This window comes from Sapajus apella, unplaced genomic scaffold, assembly GCF_009761245.1.
Source record: "Sapajus apella isolate SASKATOON/1434 unplaced genomic scaffold, GSC_monkey_1.0 scaffold95, whole genome shotgun sequence".
Taxonomy (NCBI): Eukaryota; Metazoa; Chordata; class Mammalia; order Primates; family Cebidae; genus Sapajus; species Sapajus apella.
Genome location: NW_022437035.1, coordinates 5,555,781 through 5,583,619, shown reverse-complemented (window position 1 = coordinate 5,583,619; position 27,839 = coordinate 5,555,781). Strand labels below are relative to the sequence as shown.

Genomic DNA, 27,839 nt, shown 5'->3' with positions numbered 1-27,839 from the left:
GGAGGCTGAGGCTGAGGAGGAGAGTGACTGGCTCCAGGCTGGCCTGAGCCCAGATCTTTTGGGGGCAGAGCACTCCCCTGCCCCGGCACTCCTCGGCTCTGCGCTGCTGTGCACCGGTTTGGAATTCCTCATCTTTCAGGTCTTCCCAGCTGAAGGTCAGCTCTGGGTCAAAGCCATGACAAGACTAGAAGAAATTTGGAGGCACTTAGGAAAAAGTGAGCAAACGGTGAGCTGGTACTTGAGGAAAGGTAAGAATCCCACCACAGACACCCTCCTCTCGTCCCACAGTCTCTGGGGAACTCCCAGGGAAATGACAACGTAGGGCCCATCACTGTTTCTACAACAATGAGAATATTTATTTTTTTTCCAGACAGTAAAAATAACATTTTTTTCTCTTTTGTAAAAGTACCATTACATTCCACTTTCTTAAATAACAAAATCCTAAAAATATATATTAAATTGTATACAGTGCGTCACACTTCATCTTATATTTTAAAATACATGATGTTTCTATTTTATTCTCAAAGTTGCATATTAAGAGCATATTTACAAATAAAGCCTTGTCATCCAAAGTCAAAATCCCTGCTGGAAGGTGAGTTTGGATGTGGGAAGGTCTTGACGTGCATGAGCCCCACGGATGGCAGCTCCCCACAGGTGGGGAAGGGCCCCCCAGTCTGTGTGTCTAAAGACCCTTCCTTTCTGAAACAGATTTCCCTCTGACTGTCCTCCACGCCCCACTTCTGCCTCCATATCCAGCTCAGCAAGACGAAAGCCTGTGAGATGTGCCTACCAGGGGTCTGCAGGCAGAGGGTGAAGTCCTGTCACCCCTGAGCCATCCAGCCTGAGGGAGATAGCTGTGGTTGGAAGGCTTGAAAAACACCCCATACCAGGGAAGCTAAGCTGAGACCTGGCCAGGAGGTAGAACAGTGAGGAAGGTAAACAAAGACACCAGAGGAAACAATCCAAACTCCCAAGGTAGGAACAAAAGCCGACATCAAACACCACACGGGAGATCTGAAACCTAATGGTGCCAGGTGACTGGGTGGTGGGGTGGGGAGCTGCCTGGCTCCGTTGCAGACCTGGCCTGGTCTCAGCAGACCCGTGAGGCAGGGTCTCAGAGGCCATCGGCATATAAGTGCTTGTGAAGAGTAAGTGTGCAATGCTGGGATGCATTGGGGCTGGGTGATGGCCTGGAGGAGGGCTCCTGCCTGGGCTGACAGTGGGGCATGTGGGTGGAGCCACACCCAGGCACACCCGTGGGTTCTGCCCGAGGGCCAGGACAGCTGAACTTACAAGTGCTTTGATCTCTGGGCTTCTGGCCGATTGGAGTCTTGAGCTAGAGCCCACTCTTCTGAAGTTAGAGCAGCCTGGTTTCCTCGCTCACACCCAGAGAGGCCTCAAGCCTTTCCTGATGTGGGGGACAGGGTGGGTGAAGGCACTTGGGTTCATTCCTACTCATTCTCTGCTTTGCAAGCGACTGCACAAATGGGGAGGAAGAGGGCACTGTGTGCCTCCTGCCTGCCTTCTCAGAAGGGCCAAGAACACTGAGAAATGCTGCTACAAACTAGGGGCCACAGCCGGCTGAGACACAGTAACCATGGGGAGTGACAAGATTGGCCGGTGAGGGCACACGTGCCAAGAAGCCAGGGCCTGGCGCCAGTGGGGAACAGGGGTGAGGATGGCATGCAGGCCCAGTGCCCCTGCAGCCTCCTCCCATGCTCTGTCACCTCAGGAGAGGCTTTGGGCAGGGTGCTTTCAGAGCTCCATCTACAGTGGTCCCCAAAGCCCTTCCCCTGCCTCTCCCACAGGTTTCTGCCATGTGTTCTGACATTTACTTTCCCAGGGTTACCCTCTTCCCGCCACCTTCAACCGCTACTTTATCTCATCTAGGGAGTTTCCTAAAAGTTCAAGTGCCACCTTCTCCGTGCTCCTGGAAGCCCACATCATCTCTTCTGGTATAGTTTCTTTCTCAGGTGCTTACTTAGCCGCAGTGGCCTTCTGCGGGGTGTTGATGACTTTCTAACTGGTTCTAACTGAGGCCATGGCCAGACTGCGGCAGGACCCAGTGCCCATGGAGATTTAGCCTGGGATGATTTGTAGCCCCCATTCCCCCCCTGTCCTGAGGCAGGTTTAGGTTTCCCGGGGCTGCTCCACGGATGGTAAGTTGATCCTACAGGCACTGGGCCATGGCAGGGCCAGGCAGGAAGAGAAGTGCTGGGGCATCCCCAGCACCTCCCAGCCCCTCTGAGGAAGTGCCGCCCCGCTGCAGGCTCTGATAGCACACTGGCTTGGGCAGGGCCTCCCCTGACTGAGATGTGAGGAGGGCAAGGTAGGCAGGCAGGCTGCAGGAAACCCCAAAGGCCAGTGGTGTCAGCCCTAGGCAACTGAACAACTGCCCCCTGGCCAGGTGACCTCTTCCTGGGGCCACATGCCACATTCCCTTTGTGCTGCACATGGATCTATTCACAGCACAGGACCTGCTGGGATGACACACACCTGACACTTGTGTTTGAGATGAGATTCCACAAACAGCACGAATAGCTTGGCGGGGAGACTGCACATGTGGGTATGTTTCCAGAGGCCCTCCTGTGAGACAGGCCTCTTAGAGACAGAGGCCTGCGGACAGCTGCTTTTCCAGATCAAAGCATGAAGGTTGCACTGGGCAGCTCTGTGCCCTCAGCAGGACTCCCGTGGGGCCTGGGGCGGCAGTCCTGCCCCTGCCTGCCTGTGACACACTGCCCGGTTTCCTTCCTCTGAAGGCCTCTCCACCTGAAGCTCTGAGCATCTCTCCTGAACTCAGGCTGGCGAGTGTCACCTCTCCCTATGGACACTCTCCCTATGGCCCTCTGTCCTCCCAGGAGTGGCAGGTGCAGATGTCTTGCCAGACCCTCAGTAGGAGCCCCAGCAGGCAGTGGCTCAGGGCTTGGGGGAGGCAGGCAAAGTGCTGCAAAGAGGAAACGCCAAGGCCAGGGGCGCAGCAAGCATTGAGGCCTGAGTGCGCTGGGGAGACGCATGTTCTAATGAGGGCCTGGGCCTGGCCAGCAGAGGCACCGGCTGCTTTCCTCAGCTGCTGTTGACAAAGCCTGCTTCCGGATGGCGAGGACTTTTAAATTAACGATGGCACTTACTCTCCCAACTGGCAGCCACTACAGCTGTAGCTCTCAATCTCACGGCTGATCCTTGGAGGATCTCCAATTCCCAAACCCACACTTTCCTAGCACCAATCTCTGCAGTTCACCTCCCTATCTAAGGGACAGGGTGGCATGGGGCTGGGGACAAGAGCGCTCTCCTTTCTGAGCCATTCCAAACCCCACTCGGTCCCCATAGAAGGGGCAGAGAGCACAGATGGCCCTGGGGGTGTTTTTCATCTTTTAACATGGGGGACACCAGAAGGAAGGACCGCAGGGCCCATGTCTCATATTGTATTGCCTAAAGGCAAAACCACAAGATTGATACTTTCTGTTCTGAACTGAGAGTTGGCTGAGCCAATCATGGAGAGACCAAGGCCTGGCTCAGATTCCAAAGGACTACGAGCTGCTCAGGGGCAAGGCCAGTCAACCCAATCCTGAAAACTTACTGAGTGCCCATAAAAGCCTGCAGGAGAATTGGTTGTATGAGTAAATGAGTGGATGTTTTATACGACCAAAGCTCTTCAAGCTTTCTCTGCAGCTCCATGAGCTATGGAAAGAAGAATCTAGGAAGAAGCCCATATGTGAAAGGCATCATGTTTGATATAAATGGGGGTCACTAGATCTTATTCTCAGACCCTCCTAGGCTGGAGGAGGCCCTCCTAGTCCAGCATCTGGAGAGCAAAGCTGCCGATGCAGCGGAGACACCACCCTCTTTACACTTTGCTAATGTCAAGGAGTCCACACTTGCATGGGACCAGACCAACTCCCAAGAGTACCTGAGAGTTCTCCCTGTCTGGCCCTGTTCCAGACCATAAAGACCAGGAGAAACTGATTTGTATGTGGACAAAATAGAGAAGAAGCAAGAAAAATTCAATGTAACTAAACCTATCCACCACCTGACAGCCATCTAGAATGTACCTGAGCCCAGTGCCAGCCATGACCACCTCTGTCACCTCAGCCTCACTGTCCTGACACCCCCATTGCTAGCTAGATCAGAGAGAGAGATGCAGAGAGGGCCGAGCCCCAGGGCCTTGAGTCTCTCTCCTAAGTGCAACCGATGAAGCAGGAGGAATCCAGGCTCTGCCTTCCCTGGCAGCAGGGCACCTCTTCCTGGTCTGTAGGAGAGTGCCCTCCAAAGAGGCCAAGGCAGAGGGAGAGGCGGGGAAGAGTCTGTCAGAGAAGAACCACAGGAGAGGTTGTCCCCAGCAGCCTTGAGCTCAAGGAGGGACCTCGACTCCTAGGCACAGTGGGGTTTTTAGTCACTCACAAGGGGATTGCGGTCATCTTGTTGACTCTGACCCTTGAGTTTCTTCTTAAAGATGGAAATCGAAGTGGAAGGCTTGTAAAAAATGCTCCAGATTTCCCCCGAAGTCCCTGGTTGATGACAATCCCTAAGGTCCCCTGAAGCAGGAACACGATGGGATCTGTCAAGTAGAAATAATTTTTCCAACAGGTCAGAACAAAGCACTCCAAACAACCTATCATCTCATGAGATGCTGTACCTATGAAAGGGGGTGGGGCAAAGTCTTGGGAAAGACCTCACAGCTACCTCTAAAGATCTGAAGGACTAGCGTGCAGCTGAAATGGGGCCTGTGGCCATCAGGGGCTGAGGCCAAGTACAGCAGAGCAGAGACCACATCAGAATAACAAAGAACTTTCTACCTAGCAGAATTCTTCAAATCTGGAAAAGTTCATCCTGAGAGATTATGAATTTTCAAATTCTTTTATTTTAAATAAAAGAACTATCTTCAAATGCCATGTACCTGGAATTCCACCTAGCTGAAACAAGAGAAAGGCAAAACTTCTCCGCTTCAAGCAGAGACCCATCTAACCTCCGGCACTGGACTCTGTTGAGCCTCCATGACTGCCTAGCAGGGAAGCTGCAGCTGATGTCAGAGGAAAGTCAGGCATGCACTTTAGGGCCTCAGCCATGCTGCCAGATGCTGGACGCTGTAGGAAGCATTGGACTTTCTTGCTGCCACAGAGGATGTGGTCAGGACTGAGCCTGAGAGGCTTCCCCAGAACATGTGAATTGTGACTTTAAAACACACACACACACACACACACAGACACGGACACAGACTGTGTCTGTGTGGGATTTTTACAAGATATGAAGTAGAGATGGTGGGGAGTATTCAGAATTAAGGGAGGAAATGCAAGGTAGGGGAATAGGAATATATTTATGGCATATTAAAAACAGGAAAAAAAACACAGACACACATACACAGACACATAGACACAGACATAGATACACACAGACACACACACACACATATTAGGACATTATTTCCACTGAAAAATTTCAAGTGTAGGGTGGAGGTGACTATGTAAAGCGGTTCCAATGTGGCCAAAGGCAGCCTTCACAAGGCAATGGAAGAGCTCATATTTAATGTATAAGAAGTCTGTAGCAGAGGGCGAGTGAGACAGTCAGGAAAAAGACAGCTTTTAGTGGACATAAATTTTCAAGGATGCTGTGAAATGAGAAGAGCCTGGATTAGAAACCACAGGAAGACAGAGTGGGGGTCTAGGAAAAATTAGAACGAACTCCCCTCTAAGTACACAATCATCAGTAGCATGAACAATTACCCCTTTCCTGGAAGCTGGAACTGTTAGACTTAAGTAGCAAAATCAGGGAAGGAAATATATTTTTTCCCCAAATTGGTCAGAATTGAATGTTAAAGGTTTCATAAGTTTCTTCAGTAACTGTTTTAAAATAACTGCTAAGTGACAGTTAATAAAATGTGAAAATTCTCTTCCTAAGGATGTCTCTCAATTTCTAGAAGGCATCAGGACGTACGCATGGCATTGTCCTAGATATCTTCACTCTTGCATAAAGATCTCTGTAAGGGACTGCACAAGCCAAAAAATGAAAATTGTTGCTTTTGAAGCCAGGAATGTTGCAATCCTCCTTGAAATTGTGTGCTTTGGACACACAGCAAACAAAATGCCTCAAACCTTAATGAGATTTGTCCAGTTGTACATTTCACTCTACAGAGGAGGAGGAATGTCTGCTGCCTTCGGTTCCCTCGGACTGAGGCTTTGGAATCATGTGCTGATTGTACAGTTGTACCCAGACAAATGAAGCATCATAGAAAATGAACTCTGAGCCTTCCCCTTCCTGGAATCAGGGAGCTCCCTCTTGTACTCACTTGAATGTGACGTGCAGAAGTATCTTTGCTACAATGGCTGTGACTGTGAGGATGAGGAGAGTTGCCAGACCATATACTGTCCATCCTGCAAGTGCAAAAGACAGAGCTTACCACACCTGGTTGTGGTTGGTTTTCGAAAGGAGGTCTGCTGGAATACCCAAGTGAGTAAGTCTGGCTGAGGGGCTCCCTGCAGGCCAGTGTGGGAGGGCAGCCAGCAAACCCAGCCTCAGGAGCAGCTGAGAGCCAGGATAAGCATGGGGCCCCAGGTGTTCTGAATACTTCCCTTTGTTCTACAGTCACTCTCAGAGAGGGGCAGGCAGGATGATCCAAAGTCTACTGGACTCAGATTCTAAAGGGATGACATTCATTTTGTCTCTGCCACTGGACCCCTGTGCAACCACAGATGAGTTATGTAAACTCTTTGGGCCTCGGCTTCCTCCTCCGAGGAATGAGATGTGTGGCCCATGAGATATTGCTGAGATCAACAGCCAAATGAAGCACAGGAAGTGCTGGACAGGCCCTTCCCCCTGACCTTCTATGGTGGGTCCTGCAGGGACCTGGGGCAGTTTGAAAGCCTCCAGGCTAGGTCACCACTAGGGTATTTTCCAGTTCTACCAGCTCATAAAGGCCTCACTTACTTGACTCACTGCATCCTCAAACTCCTGGGCTCAAGCAAACCTCCTGAGTAGCCGAGACTATAGGAATGTGCCACTATGCCCAGCTAATTTTTCTTTTCTTTTCTCTTTTTTTTTGAGACAGGGTCTCATTCTGTCACCCAGGTTTGAGTGTAATATAATGGTGCAATCATAGCTCACTGCATTCTTGGACTCCTGGGCTCCTCCTATCTCAGCCTCCTAAGTAGCTGGGAACACAAGTGTACACCACCACACCCAGCTGATTTTCTAATTTTTTGTAGAGATAGGGTCTCCCTATGTTGCTCAGGCAGGTCTCGAACTCCTGACCTCAAGCAATCCTCCTGCCTTGGCCTCCCAAACTGCTGGGATTATAGGCATGAGCCAATGCGCCTGGTCTGCATGGCTTTTCTTCATAGCTGTTATCATTATCTGATTTTTATTTTGCTTTCCATCTTTCTCCTTTCATTTATATGAAGCCACAGAGGGGCATGGATTGTGTTTGGTTCACTATATAATCCAGCGCCCAGAACACTGCCTGGCACCACTGAAGCACATACATATCTTTTGAATGAGTGAGTGAGTGAATGAATGGAGTTCTTGCAAATACCAATGGATGTAGGTAGTTTCAGTGTGGGGCTCTAGAAAGATAATCTCAATGTGAGAAAATACAGGAGTAGCTGATTAGTCGCAATGTACAAAAGGCACACTTGCCTAATCTTTGGAGGTTAGCACTTTTTCCTTGGGACTAAGGAACCAAGCTAATGAGAAAATTTCCCTCAAAAGCCAGGACAGACTATGGGTCACAGAGTCAATATCCCAACCTGCCTTTGAATGAGAAACACCTAAGTACTTTTGTCTTTATAACTGTCAAGAGCGCTACCTTCAACTCTGTGGCTTCCAGCCCCTATGGGTGGCGCCCAGGAATTGCTACCTGGGACAGTCTGAGGTGGGTGGCTGGGGCTGGTGGTGATGACATAGAGGACTTTGGAGGACCGGGCAGCGCTGATGCTGAGGTTGGCCTGCTCTGTGATCACCTCGGCCACCGTCTGGTTGACAGCGGGCCTCTCCTGTGGCAGTTCTTCCTTGACAGCTGGAAGAAAAAAACAAATTAAGTGGGGAGAGGGCTATGGAGACAACAAAGAGCTGTGCAGGAGGAGAGCATGAGTGACCTCCTTCTCTGACTCCATTCTGTGTGCAATTCCCTCCATGGGTGGGTCCTACCAGTGCCAAAACAGCACCTGTCAGCCTCTTGCCCTTTAGGAGGCAGAAGGGTGAAGCTGTCAAGTTCACAGTTGGTGGCTAGTCTCATCTCAGACACCTGGGTGTGCTTTCCAGGTTCTCTGCCCCTGCACTTGGCAGCTATGGCTCCCTATGCCTGGAAGGTTCTCTTTTCCTACTGATCCAAATCCTGCCTGTTCCTCAAGACTGTCCCACCTGCAGAGGAGGCCTCTTTCCATGGTTCTCCTGGAGCACACACTACCGTAACTTTTCTTGAGGTTTGTTATCCAGGACAAAGACAAGGTCTCACACACCTTCTGTGTTTCTTTTGTCCTGGCAAAGAGATGTGCCCAGCACACATATGTTCACATTACAGAGGCAGAGAGAGTGGCTCCACCTTGGCAGGGTTTGAAGAAAGATGGCAAGCCAGTCTTTTGGAATTAGCTAAGATGTTTAGAGGCAGGAGGATGGACCAGGTGACCTTTTGAGAACCTTCCAACTGTCCCAATCTCAGTTGTTCCTTTTAGTTATTCTGTTTCTTTATTCTTTTAACCCTCCCGTGAAAACTGTCATTAGACTTACTAAAATAGCCAAATTGACAGGTTTTCGCCTCTTTTCTGTCCGTTGAAACATAAACGAGTTATGAAATGGGGGAGGTCTGCAAGTGGAGTCAGTAGTTCCTGAGGCCCAATCAGGAACTGCCCACATCTCAAGGGTGAGGAACAGAAGCCCAAGGCACATGGGCCCTGAATAGCCCCCAAGGAGGCGAGGATATCTTACCTTCGTATAAAACAGCAAATCCCTGGGCCTGATTGATGCGATCAGAGAAGAAATACAAGATGACGAAGTCCAGAGAGACATTGAGGGACAGAGGTGGGCGGCTCCTCCCGTGGAAGCGGGCTAGGACACGGTGTGTGTAGCCGTCCAGAAGCTCCACCATGTCCGCCGAGTCCCTGATGTCAAATAGGGGGAAGCTGAAGTGGATGCGGGAGGCTCCCGGAACCCGGATGGTCCAGTAGCAGACCCTCCCTGTAGCATAGGTGTCGGGGAAGTCAGGGGAATAGACCACAGAAGACATGGCTGAGTAGTTCCCACCGCAGGCACCGACGAGAGCTGGAGGAGAGAAAAAGATACCACGCCCTCAGTCTGGGCCTCTGCCCCAGGCGTGCTTCCAACACCAAGGCACTAAGCTTCCTAATGAGCAGGATCCCATTTAGGACATTGTTTCTATCTATAAAACCAGACAGTCTTAGGTTTCAGGATCCAGTCACAAAATGAATCGCTGAGACTGGACAAATGATGTAGAGAAGTTCCCCCCGCCTCCCCCAGAGACCTTAGAATTAGCACACAGCACAGTGGTGTGGCCTAGGTTGGGGCTGGGCTGGAGTCAGAGAGTCTGGATTTGGGACTGGCAGGGCCAAGTGATGGCAGGGGCGGCACTTTACTCGCGGGCCTCGTTTCTCTCAGTTTCAAGGCTGGAAAGAGCACCACCTGCTCCTGTATGACGGGAATGTGTGACGGCACATGAGACAAAGCACACGAACCACTCAGGCCTCTCTGCAGGGGGGCCACCCGATAAGGTAAAGTCGTTGAAAGAGAAGGGCTTTCCAGCTGCTCGTGTATCCCCGATCCCCTTGCAATGCTCCCTGAGGGGCCACATCTTCAAGCAGGGAAACTGCGGCACAATAAATGACTTTATGCAGTGAGGAGACATGCTAGATTCGGACCACTCTGTAGTGAACACATTTGACTTCTCTGGACTCCTGTTTTTGATAGGTTCTAGAAAGGGGATGCCGGGATTTCCTGTGTTACACTGTGAAATCTAAACAACCTCTTAGAACTGAAACTCCTTGGGAGGGAGTATAGGGCTAGGATTTAAAAAGCAGGCTTTGGGGGAGTTCTTCTTCCCTTTAGGAAGAAGAAAACAACAAGCAGGCCGGGTGCAGCGCCTCACGCCTGTAATCCCAGCACTTTGGGAGGCCGAGGTGGATGGATCACCTGAGGTCTGGAGTTTGAGACCAGCCTGACCAATATCGTGAAACCCTGTCTCTACTAAAAATACAAAAATAAGCTGAGCATGGTGGCGTGCGACTGTAGTTCCAGCTACTAGGGAGGCTGAGACAGGAGAATCGCTTGAACCCAGGAAGAGAAGGCTGAGTGAGCCAAGATCACGCCATTGCACTCCAGCCTGGGCAACAGAGCGAGACTCCATCTCAAAACAATATCAACAAGCGAATGCTGCTTCTAGCCTAACAATGAGAAAAAGTTTAAAACTCAGAAAGCTGAGGTCTCGTGACAACCAGGGGAACTTAATTCTACAAAATCAAAGTCCCACCAAGGAGAGTCAGGCCACACAAATAGTTTAGTCTTTGAGAGAAGACAGAAGGAAGAGGTGACTGCCAGAGAAGTAACCAGAAAGCACTAAAATTTTAACAAACTCTTAAAGGCTGAGAGTGAGTGAGTGTCTCAGCTTTAGGGCAACTGGGAGTCCCAGACACAAGGGGCATTTTGCACTCACTTGGGAGCTTTTCTGCACAGACTCCACTCAATGCTCTCACAAGTGGCTTGGGTTGGGCAGCAAACCACAGTCCCCCTGGGTGGCATGAGTGTGCAGGAGGTGACAGGCTGCCACTGAGGGACAGGCATGAAATACTGCCCACTTCCTCCTCTTTGTACCTGCAGGAGGGGACTCTCCTCTCAAAGAAAGTAAAAGCCTTCAGCTGCTAGGAGAAGGGAAGCAAATCCTCTTACTCCTAGGGCCACTGAAAACGGGCAGAAGCAAAATCTGTTTGCCTCTGGGGGAGGGAGGGAGAAATTCTCCTTCCTGTTAAAGTAACCAGGTGAAGATCCACTGCTTCTGGAGGAAGAGCAGAAGCAAAAGCCATTGGTCCCTGGTTGCCTTGAGCCCCTACCCTTTATTTTTTTTGAGACGGAGTCTTGCTCTGTCGCCAGGCTGGAGTGCAGTGGCGTGATCTTGGCTCACTGCAGTCTCCACCTGCTGGGTTCACACAATTCCCCTGCCTCAGACTCTGGAGCACTCAGGACTACAGGTGCACATCACAACGCCCAGCTAGTTTTTTGTATTTTTAGAAGAGACAGGGTTTCACCATGTTGGACAGGATGGTCTTGATCTCCTGATCTCATGATCCGCCCACCTCAGCCTCCCAAAGTGCTGGGATTACAGGCATGTGCCACCACACCTGGCCCACCTTGAGCCCTCTTGAGCCCAAGATCCTGCAGCCAATGCAAAGTAGAGCTCTACTACTCCTGGAGGGAGGGCAGGAAATTCTCTTTTCCAAGATCTACCACAGACACAAGGCAGTGCTTGGCTGCCAGGGAGAGAAGGGAATGGGAATGCTAACAAGACCTCAGGCTGGTGGCCTTTTCATATCCTGTCTAAGAGTGAGGACAGGGCAGGACAACCAAGAACTAGCCCCATGACCTCACCATGAGTACAGCCAGGTAACAAGCAGCAATAGCCTACCAATGAGGAAGGGAAAGAGGGTGGAGAAAGAGCTCTCTTTGGCACAGGCATGTAAGAACACCTCAAAGCTGAGGATGGAACAGCACTACTGAGGAAAACACATGGGTACCCTAGGCTTCACACTAAGCACAAGCTGATAGCAGGAGGAATTTAAAGCCTGATGTGCATTGAGAGTAGTGACAGAAACAACCCAGCTCAACCTCTGACAGCTTGGCTCAGTCCCTACACTACGCAGATCTGCCCAAGTGTAAACACTATCTCAGCCTCTAGTGTTCTTCTATACATAGTGTATGACATTCAATAAAAAAATTACAACACACATATAAAAGCAAGGGTGGGAGGGGGGAAAGACTTATTGTTAAGCGATAAAACAATCTACAGAACTAGACTCAATAATGACCCAGATGCTAGAATTATCAGACAGAGATTACACGATGAATACAGTAAAGAATCTACTGGAGGCGAGGCATGTGGCTAATGCCTGTAATCCCAACACTTTGAGAGGCCAAGGCAGGAGGATCTCTTGAGGCTAGGAGTTCAAAACCAGCCTGAGTGACACAGTGAGAACCTATCTCTACAAAAATTTTAAAATTGGCCATGCATGGTGGTGTGTGCCTATAGTCCCAGCTACTCAGGATGCTGAAGGAGGAAGATCACTTGAGCCCAGGAGGTCAAGGCTGCAGACAGCTTTGATTGCACCATTGTACTCCAGCCTGGGCGACAAACTAAGACCTTGTCTCTTTAAAAAAAAAAAAAAAAAAAAAGACTACTGGAAATCAAATAATATTGGTGATGAATTTTTTTTTTTTTTTTTTTTTTTGAGACGGAGTTTCGCTCTCGTTACCCAGGCTGGAGTGCAATGGCGTGATCTCGGCTCACCACAACCTCCGCCTCCTGGGTTCAGGCAATTCTCCTGCCTCAGCCTCCTGAGTAGCTGGGATTACAGGCACACGCCACCATGCCCAGCTGATTTTTTTGTATTTTTAGTAGAGACGGGGTTTCACCATGTTGACCAGGATGGTCTCGATCTCTTGACCTCGTGATCCACCCGCCTCGGCCTCCCAAAGTGCTGGGATTACAGGCTTGAGCCACCGCGCCCAGCCAAATTTTTTTTTTTTAATTATAGAATGCTTCATGAACTTGCATGTCATCCTTGCATAGGGGCCATGCTAATCTCCTCTGTTTTGTTCCAATTTTAGTATATGTGCAGCTGAAACAACCACTGAAGAATTCCTTTGGTAGGCTTATCAGCAGACTAGACATAGCTGAGGAAAGAATCAATAAACTTGACAGGTCAATAGAATTTATCCCCAAATGAAACAAAGGAGAAAACAAAATGAAACAAAGAGAACAGAGCACCCAACAGCTATAGGACAACATCAAATGGTCTAACATATGTGTAACTGGTGTGCCAAAAGAAGAAAATAAGAATGGAGCAGAAGAAATATTTGAAGAAATAATGGTGAAAAATGTTCCAAAATCAATACAAGGTGACAAACTACAGACCCAAGAATCTCAGCAAACCCAAGCAAACCAACAAAAAATTAAAACAAAAGCAAAAAAAAAAAAAAAAAAAAGGAAGAGGAAGAAGAAGAAAGAAACCAAGTAACAAACAAAGAGAGACATCTGACACATCATAGTTAAATGCTGAAAACCAGTCTGGGCATGGTGGCTCATGCCTGTAATCCCAGCACTTTGGGAGGCCAAGGCAAGAAGATTGCTTGAGCCCAGGAGTTCAAGACCAGTTTAGGTTACATAGAGAGACCTTGTCTCTACACAAAATTCAAAACGTAGCTGGGTATGGTGGCACATGCCTGTAGTCCCAGCTGCTCAGGAGGCTAAGGCAGGAGGATTGCTTGAGCCCAGGATGTCAAGGCTGCAGTGGGCCATGATTGCACTACCGCACTCTAGCCTGGGTGACAGAACAAGACCCTGTCTCAAAACAAAACAAAACAAAAAACAAAAAAAGTTGAAAACCAAAAACAAAGATAAAATCTTGAAGGCAAGCAGCGAAGGGGAAAATATTACATACAGGGGAATAAACATAGAGCAGACATCTCTAGAAACTATACAGCTCACAAGAATATGGAGCAACATCTTTGAAGTACTGAAGGAAAAAAGCTGTCAGCACAGAAATCAATATCCAGCAAAAATTACTATAAAAAATGAAGGTGAAATAAAGTTTTTAAAAACAAAGGCTGAATGAAGCCATTGACAGTCAACCCATAGTGGAGAAACTGCCAAAGGAATTTCTTTAGGGCAAAGGAATATACCAGATGGCAAATACAAATATGAAAAGATATTCAATATCATTGGTAATTAGATAAATGCAAATTAAAACCACAATGAGTTACCACTACATACCTACTAGAATGGATCACATTTAAAAACAGATCGCACAAAAGTATCTGTAGCTGGAGAGAATGTGGAGCAAATGAAAATCTTACTATTGTTGGTGAGAATGCAAAATGGCACATCCACTTTGGAAAATAGTTGGCATTGACTTATAATGCTAAATATGCACTTAGCACATGACCCAGCAATCCCACTCCTAGGTATGTAAGAGAAATGACAACATATGTCCACATAAGCACCTGTACTTGGATGTTTATAGCAGCTTTATCATAGATGGACCAATGTTTATCAATTGCTGAATGGGTGAACAAATTTCCATACATCTGTACAAAGGAATGTTTCTTAGCAATAGAAAGGAAAAAACTACTGATACAGGCAACAACGTAGGTGAATCATAAAGCATTATTCTAAGGGCCAGAAGCCAGAAGCCAGATACAAATGGTTAAATGCTATGATTCCATTTATATGATATTCTGCAAAATACAAAATTATATGAACAGAATACAGATCAGTTGTTGCTCAGGAGTTGGGTTGGGGAAGGGAACTGAACACAAAGGAGCAGAGGGAACTTCTGAGGTGATAAAAATGACCTAATCTCGATTGCTTAGATATTTGTCAAATCCCACTGAACTATACAACTGAAGGTGATTTTACTGCATGTAAATTATACCTAATATTAAAACCTAATTTAAGAAAAAATCGGGCTGGGCGTAGTGGCTCATGCCTGTAATCCCAACACTTTGGGAGGTGGAGGCAGGCTTATCCTCTGAGGTTGGGAGTTTGAGATCAGTCTGACCAACATGGAGAGACCCCATCTCTACTAAAAATATGAAATTAGCCGGGCATGGTGGCGCGTGCCTATAATCCCAGCTACGCGGAAGGCTGAGGCAGGAGAATCACTTGAATCTGGGAGGTGGAGGTTGCGGTAAGTTGAGATCACACCATTGCACTTCAGCCTAGACAACAAGAGTGAAACTCAAAAAATAAATAAATAAATAAATAAATAAGCTTTGGAGAAAGACTTCCTGAGTTCTAATCCTGACTTTACCATGTATAACTATGAATTTGAGCAGATTCTGAACCTCTGTATATTTCAGTTTATTAATCTATAAAATGAAAATGATAATAGTTTCTCTCTCATGGGGTCATGAGAATTAGCATGAGTAATGCTTATAAAGGGTTTAGAATAAGATGTGGCACACAGTATAAGCTCGGTAACTGTTGGCTGTTCCATTTTTACCACTATTTGAAAGAATAAAGTATCTAGCTTAAACTGGTAGTTTTCAATAGCAAGGGCAGACCTCAAACCTAAAACTTTGGATTCCATGCTGACAGCACATCTAATTCAGCAATTTTGAGAATAAATAGATGATACTTATGATAGATTATTAAAAATCAGTGATAATCCAACAGGAAACTTGAAATACAGTAGTCAAGACCTTATTTTTTGAAGGAGAGATTAGCCTGACATATACAATCTGGATGAGTGGAGGGCACAGGATAGACTTGGGCAAGCCCTCCATGGCAGGGAGCTGGTGTCCTCCTGCCTTCTGTGATTTCTATTCAATCTTCCTGCTCCTCCTTAATGCTAGCTGAGTCCACTTTGGGAAAAAGCCTCATGCACCAGTCAGGACAGGCAGCTTCCCTGAGCCCCAGCTGAGTGCTCGGCTTCTAGACAGAAATGATAATGGGCGTGTCTCAGGATACAAACCTCAACCAAATGGGTCTCAGCCATGAATCAGATTCCACTCAGGATAGAAAGATTCCACCCTTTCTTGGCTGCCAAGAAAGACAGCTAGTACCATACTTCATCAATTCTAACAGATACGTTTTAATCTTTAAAACTGGGATGTATCTTTTACTCAATGCATGTCATTGTTAAATTGGAAATTTTTTCCCTTAATGATGTATAAAATAATGTTGCACCTCAGAACTGAGGCATCTTAGAGTCTATGAAATACAAATATGCTAACACAGTCCTGGGAACCAGACCCTACCCATCCTTAGACCCTCAATCATTTTCATAATTAATCTTTTCCCTTCCCGATAAAATATAAGTTCCCCGAAGACAGAATCTTTATCTGTGGGACTTTGGGCAAATTACTGAACTTTTATGAGCCTCAGTTTTCTCATTTGTAAAATAAGCATAACAGTACCTGCTTCACAGTACTGTGAGAATAAGGGAGACAGTGGAGGTAAACTGAATAGCACAGGCCCTGTCAATGAGAAGTGTTCAACTAATGCTACAAAATGAGGCCCAGTTCAGATGACTGACCCCTCCCTTCAGGGCCTGCAAGCTGAGGGAGTCCCAAGAGGCCAGCCTGGGCAGTCCCTGTGACCCACTGTTGACTCTGACCTACATGTTCTTCTATTTGGTTCTGTTAATTCAATAAATTATAATCCGAGGGGTAACAGAGGCTTTGAAGCCCCCGTCAGTGTTGTGTTTACACACAACACACGGCTCACCTCAGTGACCTCTCCAAGTCCATGAGAGCTTGCTGAAAAATCAGCCAGAGAATCTGTGACAAACTACTTCATGTAGCAATGATGACCAAGCAGACAGCTTCTGCCAGCTGCCCCTCACCCCATACCCTCGCTAGCCCCATCGCCTCTCTCCTGAAGAGTAAACAGAGCTTGAGTGCTTCTAGTGCAGAGGAGCCTGGGTGTTCCTCTAGTCAGCAGAGGACAGGAAGACCTCGCTGACACTCTGACTGAGACCCAGATTCGAGACACGCTGGTAGCGGGGCCTCATATTCTGGGAAATAGACTGTAACCTGGTCATTTCTCACTATCTAACTTCGCCAGTATCTTTAGGGAGACGTCTTCACCCTCCCAAATCATGGAACAGTCTGTGGTCACCATCCAAAGTGCTCAGCCTTGTTCAATGAGTCATAAGGGGCAGTACTTGAGCTATGCAAACTATTCTACTCTCAACCAGACGAACCTTTTTTTTTTTTTTTTAAAGATGAAATCTCACTCTGTCGCCTAGGCTGGAGTGCAATGCATGACTTCAGCTCACTGCAACCTCTGCCTCTCAGGTTGAAGATTCTCCTGCCTCAGCCTCCCACGTAGTTGAAATTACAGGCCTGCGCACCCACGCCCGGCCTCTAGATGCACCTTTAGAGACTGTTTCCACAGTGCTGCATTTTGTACCTTTCTAAGCAGAGCAATGGCATGTGAGTTACAGAACTGGCTACTGTCAGGGCTCCTGTAGTCCACACACATCCGGGCCTCTGGAAGATGGTGTGAGCAGCCTCTCAGAATGCCAGCCTTCTTAGTCCTTGAGCAAGTGCAGGCCAGAAAGGGCAGCTTCTGGAAAGCTGCACAAGGGGCCAATGTGGTAATAATGAGAACTGGGAATACTTTATTCATATACCTTTAAAGCATAAAACTGGATCCATTATTATAATCTATTTTACTTTGTTAATAATAAGGGATTTTAGCTGCTGAAAATAGAAAAATTTCAAATGTGGCAAACCATGGTTTGAATCCTGGCTGTGGCACTTAATAGCACAGACAAATGACTTCATCTTTTGATCCATAGTTTTCTTATCAACAGGGCTGCTACAAGGATTAAATAACATGAAATACACAAAAGCACGTGGCATCAAGTCTAGCACACAACATGCGCTCAAAAAATAGCAATAATTTTTGTTGTAATTAATTCATTTTAATGCATTTTTATGGGAGGACCAGTACTATTTCCTAGTAGTACCAAAGATGCTGCTTCATACGTACTTTAGGGATTATTTCTACAGTGCTGCATTTAAAATTTAATCCAAATTATTTCTACTTGACACCCCCAGTAAAGGCATTATACTAAAGAAAACATAATTTTATCTGCCACACAGCAGATGCACAATGAAAATGTGCTAAATGAAAGATTGTCATATAAAGCCTATACTCTATTTTTTCTTGATCTGAAATCTACCATTTTAACCATTTTAAAGTACAGATGACTTACAATGGGGCTATGTCCCGATAAATCCATTGTAAATTGAAAATATCTTAAGTCAAAAATGCATTTAATTCTCTGATAAACCCACCATAAAGCTGAAAGATCCTAAATTGACTATCTTAAGTTGGGGACTATCTGTATATGAATCAGTGGTATTTAGTATATTCACAATGGTGTACAACCATCATCCCTATCTAATTCCTGAACATTTCTTCGCCCTGAAAAGAAAATCTGTACCTATTAAAAAGTCACTCCATATTCTTCCCCTTCCCCCAGCCCTTGGCAACCAGTAATCTGGCTTCCGTTGTGTAGATTTGCCTATTCTGGACATTTCATATAAATGGGATCATAAAATATGTAGCCCTTTGCATCTGGTTCTTTCATTTAGGATAATGGTTTCAAGGTTCATCCATGTTGTAGCATGCATTGGTACTTCATTTATTTTTGTGGTTGAATAATATTCCATCAAATGGATATCCACTTTGTTTATCCATTCGTCAGCTGATGAACACTTGGGTTGCTGCTGCTTTTTGGCTATTATGAATAATGTTGCTAGGAGCATTGGTATGTATGTTTTTTGTGGAAACATGTTTTCAGTTCTGTCAGGTATATACCTAAGAGTGGAATTGCTGGGATACACAGTTATTCTCTGCTTCACATTTTAAGGAAATGCTAGACTGTTTTCTTTTTTTTTAATATAATAAAAAAAAGTTAGAACTCTTGAGTCAGCCAGACTGTTTTCCAAAGCAGCTGCACTATTTTACATTCCCACCAGCAATGTATGAGGGTTCCAATTTTTCCGTATATCTGTGAACACTCATTTTCCATTTTTAAATTGACATTGCATTCTATTTAAAGTAGAAAAACAGGTAGTAAACCCTCACACTCTACTCCTGTTTCCTCTCTAGCACCTCTCTAGTGGCTTCTTGGCAGTGTGAATCCCAGCAAGTTATTTATCCTGTCCATGTCATAAGGCTCTCTTCTGTGAAATAAGTAATCACAATAACCCCTACTTCAGAAGGGTGCCAAGAGGACCTAATGTGATAATTTAGAGAAAGCCTTCACACATACTAGGTACACAAGAAATGTTTACTTCCTTTTCACTTAAGAATATACCAGGCATTTTGCAAGCTCAGAAAAACTTACTGTCCTGACTTACTGTGTTAAGGCAGAGAATCTTACAATAATGAACTCTAGAATAAAAGGTTAAATTAATGTGTAATGCATAATTATTTGCCAACTAAGCATTAGCAAAATTCCTTAATCATTAGCCAAAGTTCAGTCTTTAGCCAAAACAAAGGTAACAAACTAAGCATTGGTCTGGACATAACAGGCTGTATAGGAAGCAACTGGCAATCTCCAATGGGCACACTTAGCTAAAAGAAAACAAATGACTGTGAGTTCTGTTCATTAATCCTTCCCCCATCTTCCCACCCCAAATACAAACACTTTAGACAATGTCTGAGCTATAACATGCAAAAGGCTCAGTTATAAACGTGGGCTGGGTTTTACAGTCACCATATATAGTGGCTGAACTGTGTCCCCGAGAAAGATATGTTCAAGTCCTAACACTTGGTCCCTGTGAATGTTATGTAACTGAGTTAGGATGAGGCCATACTAAATCCAATGACTGGTTCCTTTTAAGGAGACACACAGAGACATACACCACAGACACACACAGAGGGAAGATGGCCATGCAAAGGAGAAGGCAGAGATCGGAGTGGTGCAGCCAACAAATGCCGAGGATCTCCCACAACCACCAGAAGTGAGGAAGGCTTCCTTGGAGACTTTGGAGAGAGCACAGCCCTGCTGACCCCTCGATTTTGGACTTCTAACCTCCAGAACTGTCAGAGAATGAATTTTCATTGTTTTAAGCCATTCAGTTTGTGATAATTTGTTACGGCAGCCCTAGGAAACTAACAGACCGTATGACATTTTTGCTCAAAAGTAGCCACACTACCTGGTTGAGATTTCAGGAGTGTACCTCCTCTAGCCTAAAGGCTAAAGACACCACAGACACTAGAGTATTTCTTGGTAATCTCAAGCCTTTTATTTTGTCTGCCTCCACTATCTTGAAATCTGGTGCTGCATTAGTGCTGTAACTCTAATGAAGTCTCACTGCCACTGAGTGGATGCTGGTGGATTATGATGAGGAATCAGTTGGCTCAGTGGTTACAACACGATGTTGGCGAGGTCAAGACCCTGGGTCCACTCCCATTCTGAACACACTTGGCCCCTGGCCAACATCTCACAAATTCAGCAGTTTAGAGAGAAGGTGGGTCAGGGCAAACCCAATGCCAGGCCTGGAAAAACAACTTAGAGCTATGTTCTCTTCTCAGGTGTATCACAATAAGATGTAAATCCCAAACGCCAATGAAAAAGAAGTAAAAAGGGCTTGGAAATTATATTAAAGCAAGTGGATAATAAAGCTGATACTGAATTGTTATATTAGTGTCTACGGAAAGGTTGTATTTTCTAGGTTGTGTAAGCATCACACAATAGGCCATGTTGCTTCAAACCATTTGGCATGACTGTAGCTAATCACTCGTTAAGTGTCTGTTCTCCCTTCTACAAGGCTGGGGCTGAGTCTTCATGCATTGTGCTATATTCCCAGGATCTAGTCACAAGTATTGCCCATTGCCAAGTGAATGAATGAATGCATGAAAGGGAGGGAGGGTGGGCAGGCTCCTTGCTCTCGTCCAAGGGTTCCTGTGCCTTGGGCAGTGATGAGCACGGGGCATACTCACTATCAAAGAGGATGATCCTCCCGTCGCCACCACATGGTTGGGTATGATCCCCGAAGCAGACGCTGTTGCATTCGGTGCTGGCTGCCTCCCCGTACTTCCAGTAATCAGGATTGTTTCCACAGAAGCAAGCATAGCCTGACTCCATCCCAGCAAACTGCCACAACAGAGAAGCAGCACATGGTAAGCATTATTAGGGATGTCAGATGGTGTGAAGAAGCCTGGCCGGGTGGGCTTCCAGCAGTCAGCTTCATCTTCCCAGGGACCCTTCCCCTGGGGTCTCCTGCTTCTTCCACTCTTGTAACACTTAATTCCAAGCTGACCAATAAGTACGTAACCACCAACGTATTTTCCTGTCAGCAAGCATCCCTTTTTAATGTTTGTGTTTCTACTGCACTTAAGTAAGTTTTAAGAGGGAGAAAATCTTATAAACTTCAAACATGAGTAACAGCTAAACATTTTATTGACTGTTTACTATGTGCCAGGTAGTGAGTGCTTTATGGCTAACCCTCAAGGCCCCATTTTACAATTTGGTTTTTATATTACTACATAATATTTTGGTATATAATTCTGTACATTTTAACACTTGTATACATTTGTGCAACCACAGCCAGGCATGGTAGCTTACGCCCATAATCCCAGCACTTTGGGAATGCAAAGCAGACGGATCACTTGAGGTCAGGAGTTAGAGACTAGTCTGGCCAGCAAGGTGAAACCCCGTCTCTACTAAAAATACAAAATATAAAAATTAGCTGGGCATGGTGATGGGCACTTGTAATCCCAGCTACTCAGGAGGCTAAGGCAGAATTTCTTGAACCCGGGAGGTGGATGTTGCAGTGAGCCGAGATTGTTCCATTGCATGCAACCTGGGCAACAGAGTGAGACTTTGTCTCAAAAAAAAAAAAAAAAAAGATTTGTGCAACCACCAGTACAATCAGGGATTCCGAACAGATGCATTACCCTGTTAATTTTCTTTGCACTATTGCTTTATAGGCCCCTTCCCCCAGAACCCCTGGCAACCACTGAACCATCTTCCATTATCATAGTTTTGTCTTTTCGAGAATGTCATATATATGGAATCACACAGTATGTAATCTTTCTGAGACTGGCTTCTTTCAGTCAGCATAATGTCTTTGAGGTTCATCTAAACTGGTGTTTTTATCAATAGTTTACTCCTTCTTATTGCTGAGCAGAGTTCATTGTATGGATGTATCACAGCTTGTTTATCTGTTGGGCTGTTTCTAGTTATTCATGACTATGAATAGAACTGCTACAAGCATTTGTGTAGAGATTTTTATGTGAATATAAGTTTTCATTTCTCTAGGGTAATAACTAGGAATGGAGTTGCTAGGTCATGTGGTAGATATATATTTAACTTTATAAAAAAGTGCCAAACTTTTCCAGAATGACTATAGACAGAATGACTTTAGATCCACACCAACAATTTATGAAAGTCCCACTTGCTCTGTATCCTTGTCAGCACTTGTTATTTTCAGTATACTTTATTTTAGCCATTCTAATAGGTATGTAGTAGTATCTCATTGCAGTTTTAATTAGCATTACCTTAATGGCTAATGACGTTGACTATCTTTTCTTTTTCTTTTTTTTTTTTTTTTGAGTCGGAGTCTCACTGTGTCACCCTGGCTGGAGTGCCGTGGTATGATGTTGGCTCACTGCAACCTCCACCTCCCAAGTTCACACGATTGTCCTGCCTCAGCCTCCCGAGTGAGACTACAGGTGCACTACCATGCCCAGCTAATTTTTGTATTTTTAGTAGAGACAAGGTTTTGCCATGTTGGCCAGGCTGGTCTCGAATTCCTGACCTCAAGTGACCCTCCTGCCTTGGCCTCCCAAAGTGCTGGGATTACAGGCGTGAGCCACTCACACCCAGACAACTACCTTTTCATGTGCTCATTTGCCGTCTGTATATCCTCTCCGGCAAAGTAGCTGTTCAGGTCTTTTGCCCATTTTTAAATTGTTTTGTTTTTTTGTTTGTTTTGTTTTGTTTTTTTACTGAGTTGTTTGGCTTTTTTTTTTTTTTTTAAATTTTACACATTATGGATACAAGTCCTTTGTCACATATGTGATTTGCAAATATTTTCTCCCAGGCTATAGCTTGTCTTTCATTCTATTAAAAATATCTTTCACAGAGCAAGATCTTTAAATTTTGGTGAAGTCCAAATTAAAATGTACCAATTTTTTCTCATCATGGGTCATGCTTTTGGTGTCTCATGTAAGAACTTTTTGCCTAAACTCAGGTCATGAAGATTTTCTCTTATATTTTCTTCTAGAAGTTTTATAGTTCTACATTTTAGAGTTAGAACTAGGATCCATTTTGAGTTCAGTATGTAGTCTTGTTTAAATTCTTTCAACTGGCATACTGTTTTAAAGATTCATCCATGTGGTGTGTATCAGCATGTCTTAATATGTCTCTTCTTTTTATTGCTGAGTGGTATTCCACAGTATGGATATATTATACTTTGTTTCTCCATTCATTAGTTAATGGATGTTTAGATTATTTACAGTTTGGAGCTATTATGAATAATGCTGCTATGAACATTCATGTATAAGTCTTTGTGTGAACACAGGTTTTAATTTATCTTGGGTAACTATCCAGGTGTGATATTGCTGAGTTTTAAGGTATATGCATATTTAATGTTAAAAGAAACTTTAAGATCTTTCTTCAGAGAGGCTGTAGCATTTTACATTCCTACTAGCAGTTTATGAGAGTTTCAGTTGCTCCACATCCTTATCAATTCTTCAGACATTCTGAAGTAGTGTGCAGTGGTATCTCATTGTGATTTTAATTTGTATTTCCCTGACACATACTGGTGATGCTGAGCATCTTTTTATGTGGTTAATAGCCATCTATATATTTTTAGAGGATAAAATATTTCTTCAAATTTTTTACTCACTTTAAAGATCAAGTTATCTTATTGTTGAGCTGTAAGCCTTCTTTATATATTCTGAATACAAGTCCTTTATCAGATATATATTTAACAACTACTTTCTCCTGGTCTGTGGCCTGCCTTTCATATTCTTAACTCTATTTTTTGAAGATAATATTTTCACCAACTTTTAAAAATGATTTGTGTCCAATTTAAGAAATCTTTGTCTAACCCAATATTTTAGGATTTTATTTTTCTAGAAGTTTAGTTGTTTTAGCTTTTTAAAAAATTGAAATGTAATTCACATAACATTCACTGTTTCAGTGTATATTTCAGTGGTTGTTGGTATAGTCACTGTGTTGTGCAATCACCACCATCTAATTCCAGAACACTCATAACCCCGAAAAGAAACTCTGTACTGATTAGTAGTTAGTACCAACTCCTCCCGCCTCCCACCATCTGGCAACCACTAACCTACTTTCTATCTCTATGGATTTGCCTATTCCAGACACTTCATTTAAGTGGAATCCTACAATATGTGGCCTTTTGCATCTGGCTTATTTTATTTAGCACTTATTTTTAAGTTATCTCAGCAAAATGCATACATAGCTTTATATTTTTCTATAGTTACATAGCCACAGAGTCATCACCTTGAACCTCTGACTCCGACAAAAACTGATGCAAGTTTGTATGGTGAGTTTGTTGGAAGTTTTACTGGTGCCAGTTAGAGGAGGTGGGTTTCCATGATCCTTGTAGCAGCCAAGGTTTCCGGGCACTAGGGAAAAAAGAAAAACAAAAGAATGTCACAACATCTGGCTGTGAAACACCAAGAAGGAAAAGCGATTTGTGGTAAGTACTTTGATCTCAGCCAGTATTTCCACTCCTGAAGTACAAATAAACAATAAGCAACCAGCTTTAAAAATGGAAGCCCTAGTGTCCTCTGCTAAATACCATGTTTTTGTTTTATTTTGAAGAGGAGGTAAGACCTAGGTCTATTCTTTAACTAACCAAATACTTAAAAAAACAAAAAACACTTTAATATTGATAGGATTTAGTACTGAAGAGAACTAGGAACAATTTTCTAAAAACAGAAAGACTCCAATAATGTAAATTATGTTTCAGAGTTGCCAGAGGATACGAAAAGCCCTCAGAAGCCCATTAGCCTATACCTTCTATGTAAGCCCCCAATTCCTTAAAAAATTCCACAAGTGGGTTTCCTCAAGGACTTTTGGTGAGTATATTAGTTTCCTAATGCTGCTGGGACAAATTACCACAAACCTAGTGGCTTAAAATAACATAAATTTATTATTTTTCAGTTCTGGAGGTCAGGAGTATTAAGTGGGGTTTATGGAGCTCAACTCAAGGTGTTAGGTAGCAAAGCCAAGGTCCTCCTGGAGGCTCAAGGGGATAATCTTTGGAGGCTCAAGGGAACATCTTTGGAGGGCCATTCTTCAGCCCACCACACCGAGCATATTAATGTTTCACAGCCACACATCAGTTGGTTTGGTCTAGTAGAAAAAGCTGTAGCTGAGAACAAAGAAAGCTAAATTATATGCACCAAAGCTGGGAGACACCTTTCAAAACTGGGCTTCAATGATTCTGCTATGCACTAGATGTTTGCATACCCCTGTGACACCTGGTCTCTGCCCTGGCACAGAGCAACTCTCTGGGAACTTTCTGGGTGACCAGAGCATCTCTCGTTCCAATGAGGCAACTTTTGGTAGGCTCCTCAATAGCTTCAGGATGCGGGTTGGTCAAGAGAAAGATCAAGCCATGATTAAAAGCTTGGAACTTTCAGTCCCACACCCCCACATCCTCTAGGGAAGAGAGAGAGTCTAGAAATTCAGTTAATAATCAATCATGCCTAGGTAATGAAGCCATCATTAAAATTCCTAAAAGATACAGTTCGTAGAGTTTCTGGGTTGGTGAACACACATCTGTGCCAGGTATGGTGAACTCCACAAGAACAGAAGCTCCTGTGTACAGGATCCTTCCTGACCTCATCCTATATATCTCTTCATCTGCAGTTCATCTATAGCCTTTTAATTTTTTTATTATTGAATTGAGATGGGGTCTTACTATGTTGCTCAGGCTGGTCTCGAATTCCTAGGCTCAAGAGATCCTCCTGCCTCAGCCTCCCAAAGTGCTGGGATTACAGGTATGAGCCACCATGCCCAGCCAAACCTACATTCTTTATAATAAACTGGTAAGTATAAGTGTTTCCCTATGTTTTGTGAGCTATTATAGCAAATTATCAAACCAGAGGAGGAGGTTGTGGGAACTCCCACTTGGCAGCTAAGTTGGGGCCCACTCCTTGTAATTCGCAACTGAAGTGGGGGGCAATCTTGTGGGACTGAGTTAGGTAATGACATAACTTAATTGTAGGACTCCCAGGTGGTGTCTGGAGACTTGGAGAATTGTCTGGTTTAAGACAAATCCATCCATTTGGTGTCAGAAGAGAAGTGTATGAATGTATGGGAAAAGATTTTTCCCCGAATGTTCCCTAAAATTAATATACTGAAGCCTGAATTCCCAGTATGAAGGTATTTGGAAGTGAGGACTTTGAGAGGTCATTAGGTTTAGATGAGGTTATGAGGGTTGAGCCCCCATGATAGGATCACTGCCCTCATATGAGGAAGAGACCAGAACCCTCTCTCACTCTGCAGCAAGAAGGTAGCCCTCAGCAAACCAGAAAGAAAGTCCTCACCAGGCACTGAGCCACCAGCACCTTGACCTTGGACTTCCCAGCCACCAGAACTGTGAGAAATAGATGTCTGTTGTTTAAGCCACCCACTCTATGGTATTTTGTTACAGCAGCCTGAACTGCCTAAGAAAGATCCCCCCGGCCGGGCGCGGTGGCTCAAGCCTGTAATCCCAGCACTTTGGGAGGCAGAGGCGGGTGGATCACGAGGTCAAGAGATCGAGACCATCCTGGTCAACATGGTGAAACCTTGTCTCTACTAAAAATACAAAAAATTAGCTGGGCATGGTGGCGCGTGCCTGTAATCCCAGCTACGCAGGAGGCTGAGGCAGGAGAATTGCCTGAACCCAGGAGGCGGAGGTTGCGGTGAGCCGAGATCGCGCCATTGCACTCCAGCCTGGGTAACAAGAGCGAAACTCCGTCTCAAAAAAAAAAAGAAAGATCCCCCCTTCCTGGTATTCATGCCTTTTTATAATCTCCTCCCCCTGAGTGTGGGCTGGACTGCTGATGTGCTTCTGACCAGTAGAATGTGGCAAAGTTGATGGGATGTCACTTCTGGGATTAGGTTACAAAAGATTATGACTTCATCTTGCCTGCAGACTTCTATTGTTTTCTCACTTTATATATTTCTATGAAGCAATATCATGCCAGAGGCTGTGTGGTAAGGAACTGAGGGTGGCCTTCAGCCGACATTCAGCAAGAAACAGAATTTCACTCAATGGTCCACAAATAACTAAATCCTACCAATAACTATGTGCGGTTGCAAGTGGATCTTTCAGTTGAGCCTTCAGATGAGACTCCAGCCCTGGCAGACACCTGGATTGCAGCTTTGTGAGAGACCTTGAAGCAGGATCTTGCTACGTCATACCCCAGATTTCCTGACCCATGGGATGTATGAGATAATAAATGTGTGTTGTTTTAAGCCACTAAGTTTTGAGGTAATTTGTTAGGCAGTAATAGATCATTAATATGCCTTATAATACTAAATATAGCTTATAGCTTTATTGAGTAAAGAAATTAATTCATCATGGGTCACGGAGAGTGAATCTCTGTGGACCTTAGTTTTCCATCTATCAGCCGAAGTCCTTTCCTTTTCTCCATTTGTTCCTCATGGTTTATATAACTGAATATATTAAAAAAACACACATGAGGCCTGGTCTCAGAAGCACTTCTAGGTCAGCTAAGAGTTATATATCATATAATTCCAAAGTGACAGCCATATAGACTCTGAGATAGCATTTTTTTTCCTTGATGTTTCAGACTAGAAAACAGCACGGTGCCGTTTAATAAGCTTTATATCCACATTAGTTTTTTGGGCATATAAAAATATATTCATGTGTATGTGTACATGTACACACACACACACACACATTTTAACCAGCTCATTTTAAATTGGCAGGAAGTACCTCCGTTAACCTAAAGATTCACCCTTCCCCCTCTAAGCCAAATGCTTACCTTTCTCCCTTGCGTCACACATGGTTCAAATATAACAAATGTGGCTTACCACACAAAAGTTAAAATGCATCCTTCGGAAACAAACTAAATCTCTATAGTAGCAAATATAAACAGAAAAGCT

At 44.8% G+C, this 27,839-nt stretch overlaps 1 protein-coding gene, 1 non-coding gene and 1 pseudogene across 5 annotated transcripts in view; all 3 read right to left on the bottom strand.

Annotated features, from left to right (window-relative positions):
• Positions 1-332: 332 nt before the first annotated feature.
• On the bottom strand, positions 333-2,481 carry LOC116535597 (annotated as a pseudogene). The gene has a single exon (XR_004262279.1). The product of XR_004262279.1 is annotated as an uncharacterized LOC116535597 (transcript).
• The window catches only part of KREMEN1 (kringle containing transmembrane protein 1), a 70,498-nt gene continuing 42,991 nt past the window's right edge, over positions 333-27,839 (bottom strand). Inside the window, exons 4-9 of one of the 3 annotated variants that reach the window (XM_032256755.1) lie at positions 24,213-24,337; positions 20,678-20,831; positions 8,914-9,246; positions 7,796-8,005; positions 6,281-6,365; positions 333-4,555 (exon numbers count right to left, since the gene is read on the bottom strand). In XM_032256755.1, coding sequence (XP_032112646.1) covers positions 4,387-4,555; positions 6,281-6,365; positions 7,796-8,005; positions 8,914-9,246; positions 20,678-20,831; positions 24,213-24,337 — 1,076 coding nt within the window. In that variant the 3' untranslated portion in view covers positions 333-4,386. The remainder of the gene's footprint in view (positions 4,556-6,280; positions 6,366-7,795; positions 8,006-8,913; positions 9,247-20,677; positions 20,832-24,212; positions 24,338-27,839) is intronic. The other 2 variants (XM_032256756.1, XM_032256757.1) reach the window with 2 other exon arrangements.
• Positions 12,734-12,840, bottom strand: LOC116535673. The gene has a single exon (XR_004262316.1). It is a non-coding gene; the product is annotated as a U6 spliceosomal RNA (small nuclear RNA).